The 9,016-nt window shown below is 34.1% G+C and overlaps 1 protein-coding gene across 1 annotated transcript; it reads left to right on the forward strand.

Annotated features, from left to right (window-relative positions):
• Positions 1–4,713: 4,713 nt before the first annotated feature.
• LOC141813440 (pyruvate dehydrogenase E1 component subunit beta) lies at positions 4,714–8,005 on the forward strand. The gene is made up of 4 exons (XM_074701407.1): positions 4,714–4,923; positions 5,011–5,099; positions 5,195–5,238; positions 6,846–8,005. Exons 1-4 carry the CDS (start codon positions 4,833–4,835, stop codon positions 7,816–7,818), a joined length of 1,197 nt encoding a protein of 398 aa, XP_074557508.1. The 5' UTR covers positions 4,714–4,832; the 3' UTR covers positions 7,819–8,005.
• Positions 8,006–9,016: the final 1,011 nt, after the last annotated feature.

Raw genomic sequence — 9,016 nt, forward strand, 5'->3', positions numbered from 1 at the left:
TTATAACGATAGTAATTTTATCATTATGTTTAGGATCCCCTTCAAACTCTTTGGATACAATGATATACTAAAAATTATCAAAGTGATTAGTAGTTTGGTGATAGACTTTTAGTGGTAAAAAAAAACCGTAGATGTATGTAGAATATTTTAAAGATAATAGTAGTCCGATATTATCATTTTAAATCATCAAAATGTTTTAACTATAATATTTTGAAAAAAAATTTAATACCAAAGTATATATTGATGGTCTTTTTAATAGTCAAAATAATAATCGTGACCAACATTGTCGATATTGTAAAAATTTATTTCATCGTTAGACATCGATGATGATGAAAATTTTGCTTGTGATATAGCCTAAGGGCAGAGCCATATACATCTCTACCTGAGCTTTAGCCCGGGGCCCACCCAGAGGGGAAGGTGAGGGAGGGAGGGAAGTGTAAAAAAAAAAATAAATGGTGAATTATATTATAGCCCGGGTGTTTTTTTGTTAAAAAGTTTTAGCCCGGATAGATTTATAATCCTGACTCCACCATTGATATAGCCATACTTGTATGGATCAACACAAGTCAAAGGGTGTCAAAAGTCATTCGATAAGACCTCTTTGATTCGTAAGTCATTATGAGTGTTATAGAAGGAATAGAACAATACAAATAGAGAGGAATAATATAAAATTTGAATTTCAAAGATCCCATAATTATATCATTGTCAACCTTTTATAAAGAAATTTCAACAAATTTCTAAAGGGTACATCTAAAGTTTGAAAATACCTAAAAGACACTTCTAACTTTCAATTTTTTCCAAAGAACACACCTGATTCTTATTTTACCCCTCTACTAATAATTGATTTTTTCTCTTCGTTTTGCATGCAACATTGCATCTCTTTTCTTTTTGACAAGCAATATTTTTACTCTCTTATCTTTTCACTTAAATTAAATTAAACTTTAATAAATAATCCTCTAAATTTATTTATTTTTATTTTTAATTTTAAATTTTAATAAAAAATTAAAAATATATATAAAAAGGTTAATAAACATTAAAAATATTTTTTCTATTTTCTAATATATTTTAATTTTTAATATCTAATTATAAAAAATTAAAAATAAAATTAATAAGGAAAGTTGATTTTATTAATAAAAATAATAAATAAATAAATAAATAATCACTTCGGTGTTACCACGTCTTGAAACTAACACCACATGGTGTTAGTTTTTGAAAAATCAACACCATAGTGTTTTAAAAATTTTAAATCATTTTGAACACCGTTGTTGGGAGAGTTTTAAAATAGTAAACGAGAATTTATTTGGACTTAGTTCATCTAATAAATCTATAGGAGTTGAAATGAATCCAATCAAAACTCTTTAGGTCCATCAATGGAATTTCGACTGAAACTCATTGATGGACCTAGACGATTTGAATTTTTAAAATTTTAAAATGAGATGGAAGTGTGGAGTGTGTAAAAGGTAGATATTATAAGAAATCCTAGTCCTGAGTCTTCTACATAAAGTTATAGAGTCGTGTTAATTGACATAAAATTTGAAACTTTTTAAACCTTTTGAGCAATGTTGGGAGTCCTTTACAATGATAATAAAGGGCACATTTGGACTCCTGGGCATTGTAGAAACTTACATAAGTTGAAATGAGCCCGATTATATCTCTTTAAGTCCATCAATGAGTTTTGATCGAAATTCATTGATAGACTTAGGGGAATTATATTTCTGAAAACTTGCAATGAGATGAGAGAGGTTAGTGTGTAGAAGATATATATGGTGTTCAATCCTAATCCTAAAACACGTAGGCGAAATTATAATAATATGCCAACTAACACATACTGTGGTGTTGGTTTCTGAAGGCCCACAATGGTGTTATTTTTGAAACTAGCACCACAGTGGTGTTGGGTGCTAGTTTTAAAAACCAACATCATAGTGTTAGTTCTTCTCACACATTATGGTGTTGATTTCCAAATCTAGCATTACTGTGATGTTGATTTTTGAAAATCAGCACCATAGTATTTTGAAAGTTTTAAATCATTTTAAGCACTATTGGGAGAGTTTTAAAATAGTAAATGAGGGCTTATTTAGACTCAGGTTCACCTAATAAACACACAGGAGTTGGAATGAGTATGATTAAAGCTCTTTAGGTCCATCAATATATTTTGATTGAAATCCATTGATGGACCTAGATGACTTGAATTTCTAAAATTTTACAATTACATGGAAGTGTAGAGTGTACAAAAGGTTGATATGGTGAAAAATCTTGATCTTGAGTCTCCTACACCAAGTTATAGGCATGTTCCAATTGACATAAAGTCTAAAATTTTTTAAACCTTTTGAGCAATGTTGAGAATCCTTTATGATGATAATGGGACACCCTTGGACTCTCAGGCATTGTAAAAAGCTATAGGAGTTGAAATAGGCTGATAAGAGCTCTTTAAGTCCATCAATGAATTTTAATTGAAACCCATTGATAGATCTAGGGTATTTAAATTTCTGAAATTTTATCATGAGATGGAAGATGTAAGTGTGTAGGAGGCATATATGGTGTTCATATCTAGTTTTAATATTTGTACAATAAATTATGTGTATGTGCTAAATGTCTATTTTTGGAGGCCATAACTTTTGATTCGGGTATCAGAATGAGACGTTCTATATACCAAATCGAAGTTTGTTTAGAGATCTACATTTGATGGCCAATGTTTCGAGCCCCAAAAAATCATTTAAGGCCTTTTCAATGGGTTTAAAAAAATGTTATCTTTTTTTTCATTAATTTTTGCCCATAACTTATCGTAGGAATGTTAGAACCAGTCATGAACACCATAAATATCTTTATTGTATTACCCTCTTCCATTTCATGCTAAGTTTTTAGAAATCCAAAATCTTTAGGTCTATCAATGAGTTTTGACCAAAATTCATTTATGGATTTAGAGAGCTCAAATCAAATCTAATCCAAGGGCTATAGTTATAAGTTATTCAGAGTTTATATGTGCCCAGAAATATCAATTTGAAGTCATTAACAATAGTGATCAAGATTTTTAAAATTCAGACTTTAAAATAATTGATACATACACAACTTATCATAAGGATGTCAAAATCAAGAATGAATACCATACATAATTTCACTGTACTATCCTCTTTGATTACATGTCAACTTTTTAAAAATTTAAATCCCTAGGTCTATCAGAGTTCTGGTCAAAACTCATTGATGGACCTAGAGAGCTTCGATTAGATTCATTTCAACTCTTGTGAATTTATTAGGTGAATCCGAGTCTAAATAAGCTCTCATTTACTATTTTAAAAGCTCTTCCAGTAGTGATCAAAATAATTTAAAGCTTTTAGAACATTATGATGTTGATTTTTGAAGATTAGTACTACCATGATATTGATCTTTGGAAACTAGCACCATAGTGTGTGAGAAAAACTAATATTATGATGCTTGTTTTTGAAAATCAGTATCACTGTGCTATTGATTTCAGAAGACGAGCACTACATCAATGTTGTATTTAAGCTGTGGTGTTGATATTTAAAAATCAATATCAAAATGATTATTTGTTTATTTATTATTTTATTAATAAAATCAGTTCTCGTTATTAATTTTATTTTTTATTCTTTTATAATTAGATATTAAAAAATAATTTTTTATAAAAAAATATTTTATTAACCTTCTTTTATATATTTTAATTTTTTAATTAAAATTTTAAAATAAAAATAAATAAATATAGAAGATTATCTATTGACATAGGGTAAAATGAGAATCAGGTTTGTCCTTCGAGAAAAATAAAAATTAGATGCGCCATAATGTGTCAAAGAATTTTGCTCCAAAATCCTAACCATTTATTAGATCTTGTGGAATGTGGGTCTTGTGTGGATTATTCTTAATCTGTATGCAACTACGTTAAAATCGAGCCATATATGTTAGATATGCGGAGGGAGAAGAGATTATTATTATCTCAGGGTATATTACGAGTTCCACCTCTAAGTCGAATCAAGGAGCTAGAGAGTGCGAGACTCGACTAGAGTAATCAAATCAATAAAATGTCAAGTTAGTTCAGAAAGTAGAGAGGTCGAGGCTGACTTAAGGCATTATGTAGGAGGCTTCGATGAGTGTCCTTCTAGGCATTGACCAATATAAAAGAGTTGACCTTAGAGTATGGGCTAAGGAAAAAAAGAGTTTGATCTTGTGACTTTAAAGGTACCTTTGAGATAAAAATTATAATAGACATTAAAATGGTCATTAAGGTGTTTTAATAAAAATATATTGACTACCATTTTGATGATCTTTTAGTGGTTCAAATGGTAATTAGAGGATATCGTTGCATATATTGTGTTCTCATGTCTATTAATTTTTTTTGTCAATCGAATAAACAAGTTAAATATCATGCATTTTTTTTTATCAATAGGGAGAAGAATTGCTCACCCATCACCAGAATTTATTATTATAATCAAAAGACAATGTAATTTCTTCATCACTTTTATTAAATAAAATGTATAAACAATTTGACTAAATATTTTTTCTAAAATATGTCAATTGACGGATCCATCGAGGCCCATGAGTGGATCTTACCGCCCTCCGTTGTTGAGATCCAAGTTCACCGATGAACGGTCAATATTGCATGAAGATGCTCAACGAACGGTCAAGATGGAGAAGTAGCGAATTGTACACATCGGAAGTGAAGAGGATCCCGCCGCTCACCCTCGTCTCTTCTCCCCTCGCCTCGTTGGCTCCGCCGTTAGCGTGAGGCCGCGAGCATAATATCTGCTCCTCAAGCCTCGACCTTTCTCGCTCCGATTCGCTTCCTCCTCCTCCTCTCCTCTCTCTGTGTTTGATCCGCTTCGGAAATGGCGGCATCACTCCAGTCGGCAGCCCTCCTCTCAAATCGTATTGATCCGCACAGGCGTCTCTTTGCACCCCCTGCGAGATCTCTTCCAGGTTTTTTTCTTTCGCCTCTTTTCCGAATCAGATAACTATTGTTGATTTGGGATCTGAAGATATGACGATTGTTCCTTTGGCACTCAGGAAGGAAAGGAAGCATCTTGGTTGTTAGATCCGATGGGAGAATCTCCGGTAGGCTTAGTGGAAGGAATTTGATCACAAATGCCGTTGCAGTTGAGTGTTGTTTCGTTCTTTCTCATCCTTGTAAATCGATTCAATATGTCTCACTATTTACTTACTTTTCTGTGTCTTCTCTTGCATGGGTTAGGCGAAGGCCGATACTCCTACAAGTTCCACCGACTCTAAACCTGGGTAATTTTCTTCTCTGATGCAGTGCTGTTTCTTGACAATTGATTTTTTGGCAATTGCAAAGGATTACTCATGTTGAGTTGTTATTTTCTAAATTCATTTGTGGATTTGGAAGAGACATAGGACAAGGAGTTGTTACTCATTATAATCTCGACCCAATCTGGAACATTGCGTTTGTAGTGTTCAATAGCACCCACTGGCTTGTGTTTCCATGTCACTTTTCCTTGTTGAAACTTCATGCTGATGAATTCTAAGGCTTTTCTCTAATCCAGCAGTGCGCTAATAATTTCTGACTCACACAAACATTTATTTGTTGAAGTTTCTGCTATTGCCAGAATCCTTGTTGATCAAAATTAATGGTATTTTGGTGCAAGTTACTCCAAGTATCTGTTGTCAGATTTATAAAGTGTTCTTATAATGTTAAAAGAAAATTTTATAATGTGGACATAGGAAGTTTCTGAATATTTACTGAACTAGGGTGGAATCAGGAATTTAATTGAATGCATCATCATGTAGAGATGCTGTGAAAGTGAACATGATTAGTCAGATCAGTAGAGCTTCTGGTGTGTACAATCTGTGTATGTCATATCTTAATTTTCCAACTTTATAGGTACAAAATGTAAGATGGAGTATGCGCCACAGGATGATATGTTTACTTGTTTGTTACTTTAGGCTTGTGAAAGGAATAAAGATACTTTTGTTTTACACTTAATTTTCGAATGGATAATGCCAGAATCTTTTATTGTACGAACATGGAACATTAAAGTCCTTGAATGGCTAAGCACACCAATGAATATTAGATTAAAGGGCAGCCTGGTGTACGAAGCTCCTGTCAATGCGGGATTCTGGGGAAGGGTCTATTGTACGTAGTCTTACTTTGCATTACAAGAGGCTCCGTGACCTCAAATTCATGACTTCCATGTCACACGACAACAATTTTACTGTTACGCCAAGGCTCCCTTTCATCAATGACTATGAGTAGTAGATTCTACAACAATTTTCACAGTGTGATTGGTCTGATTGTTTTTGGAAAGAACAAAAATAATCTGTTTGATGTTTAACTTTTTTGACCATAGATATTCTCATGGTTACTTCATCGTTTCAGAAGCTTTCTCTAACTCCTTTCGTTGTGTAATGGTTTGGCCTTCACGACCCTGCACACTCAACTTTTGGGTCTAGTATTCTTTGTATTTTTGAACTGGAATATTTTGAACTTTATCCTAAAGAAACTAAAGAAACACACTGACATAATATGTAAAATACTTTTCTTCTTACCTTACTGCCAAATAGAGTTAGTTGTGCCTAATTAGAGGTTTGTCGAATATGCAGATAGAAACCTTAAGGATATTGATTTCAGTCTTATCCACTTGAAGAAGGTTCTAATATTCTATTTGTTGTAATAAATTTTTTCCCTTGCCTTTGTAACCTTGTCATGTTACATAACGTATTTTCCAACTGTCTTTATCTTTTTTGTTAAATTTGACCTATCATGCAACTGGGTTGTTTATGCTCTTTGTCATGAATTCCAAGTTTTCATGCTTAAGCTTTTATGTTTTACTATGATTTTTTTGGCAAGGATTTGACTTTTTCTGTTTCTTTTTAAATGCCAGCCATGAACTGCTATTGTTTGAGGCTTTACGAGAGGGACTGGAAGAAGAGATGGACCGAGATCCTCGAGTTTGTGTCATGGGGGAAGATGTGGGGCATTATGGTGGCTCATACAAGGTGACCAAAGGTCTGGCTCCAAAGTATGGAGATCTTAGGGTCCTCGACACCCCTATTGCTGAAAACTCCTTTACAGGCATGGGCATTGGAGCTGCAATGACGGGCTTAAGACCTGTTATTGAGGGGATGAATATGGGATTCCTCCTTCTGGCTTATAACCAGATATCAAACAACTGTGGCATGCTTCACTATACTTCTGGCGGCCAATTCAAAATCCCAGTGGTTATTAGAGGCCCTGGAGGTGTCGGGCGGCAACTAGGGGCAGAACACTCGCAGCGCTTGGAGTCGTACTTCCAGTCAATCCCCGGCCTGCAAATGGTTGCCTGCTCAACGCCTTATAATGCCAAGGGCCTTATGAAAGCAGCCATTAGGAGTGACAATCCAGTGGTGCTATTTGAGCATGTCCTGCTATACAACTTGAAAGAGAGAATCCCAGACGAGGAGTATGTTCTGTGTCTGGAGGAGGCGGAGATGGTGCGACCCGGTGAGCATGTTACAATCCTCACCTATTCACGCATGCGGTATCATGTGATGCAGGCTGCAAAGACGCTAGTCAACAAAGGATATGACCCTGAGGTCATCGACATCAGGTCACTGAAACCATTTGATCTCTACACCATCGGGAATTCTGTGAAGAAGACTCATCGTGTGCTGATTGTGGAGGAATGCATGCGAACAGGAGGAATAGGTTCGAGTCTTAGGGCGGCGATAATTGACAACTTCTGGGACTACTTGGATGCTCCGATCATGTGCTTGTCCTCACAGGATGTACCGACGCCGTACGCAGGGACCTTGGAGGAGTGGACTGTGGTGCAGCCGGCACAGATAGTGGCGGCAGTCGAGCAACTCTGCCAATAAAAGGTGATTCAACTGGATGTTAGTACTCCACTCCACCACTTACAGTTAAATTTCTCATCTAATTCCAGTTTCACTATTGTTATGGAATCAGCTTGAAATGTTTTCGTCTACTTTTCAAAGGGAGTTTGGATTTTGGTTCACCTATTGAAACCAAATCTTAGCAATTGATTGTCATTTCTCTTTTGCAGTTTTCTCCGTCATTGTGTTCCTTTAGCATGAAATTTATAAATTATTTTCTAAATTTGATATAATATATTTGGTTTTATTTTAATGATAATGGATTAACTTAAGTTTGACTTGTAATTTTGTATTTCTTTGTTGAGAGTTGACTTAGTTCTAGTTTGAATATATATAGGTGAGCGTAATATGATCAGAGATCAACTAGGTTAGTCAGATTATTAGCATATCAATTTAGAGTTAAACAGAAGGTTATTTAAGGTCTTTCATTGATTAATTAAACCCTAAGAGGTGCAAAATAAGACTCAAATTATGTATGATGAGGCAAAATTAAGGACGGACATGGAAGCTAGACTTCTGAAAAATAGAGAAGGGATATTAGGTTCATCGATACAATTTTAATTGCGATCCACTGTGTGAAACTGTAGCTTGATTGACCTTAAACTAGCTTATCAAAAAGCCAAAAGAGATAATTTAATGTAATTGTAGAAGGTTAGATAACAAATAAGAAAAGAGATCATCTAATGTAATTAGAGCTATCAATTTGAATTGGATCAGTTAGATTGATCCGTTCGCTAAATAATTTTAGGTTGGATTGAAATTTTATCAATCTATTTTAAGGTGGATCGATCTGCTTAGGCTTGCAACCCGCATAGGTTAGCCCGTGGTGGGTTTGGATGGACTCGTGGATTGATAAAATTTATTTTTTAAAAAAATTTAAAATTAAAGTAGAAAATTCAATGAATTAGTGCTATTGATCTAATTTTGACCCGTTTAAACTGTAATTTAAATTTAAAAAATTTAATATATATTTTTTATTTTTTGAGTGGTTCGTAAGTTAACCCGCCTAATCCACAATCCACCTTGTGTTAGGTTAAAATTTTTTCAATCTGTTAAATTGATGGATAGGTTTGTCTTACCCCCATCATATGATAAATTTTTGATGGGTTGGTTCATTCTATCATGGATTGACTCGTTTGACAATTTTAAATGTGATCGCAGATGGTTAGATCACTTTAAA

The sequence above is a fragment of the Curcuma longa genome, chromosome 20 (genome assembly GCF_044706935.1).
Source record: "Curcuma longa cultivar G26 ecotype Majalengka, Jawa Barat chromosome 20, ITB_CL_G26_1.1, whole genome shotgun sequence".
NCBI lineage: Eukaryota > Viridiplantae > Streptophyta > Magnoliopsida > Zingiberales > Zingiberaceae > Curcuma > Curcuma longa.

Excerpts from the sequence above, each read along its gene's own strand:
- LOC141813440 (XM_074701407.1), top strand. The coding sequence starts at position 4,833 with ATGGCGGCATCACTCCAGTCGGCAGCCCTCCTCTCAAATCGTATTGAT. Across the intron at positions 4,924-5,010 it reads CCCTGCGAGATCTCTTCCAG|GAAGGAAAGGAAGCATCTTG; the intron begins GTTTTTTTCTTT and ends TTTGGCACTCAG. Across the intron at positions 5,100-5,194 it reads TGATCACAAATGCCGTTGCA|GCGAAGGCCGATACTCCTAC; the intron begins GTTGAGTGTTGT and ends TGCATGGGTTAG.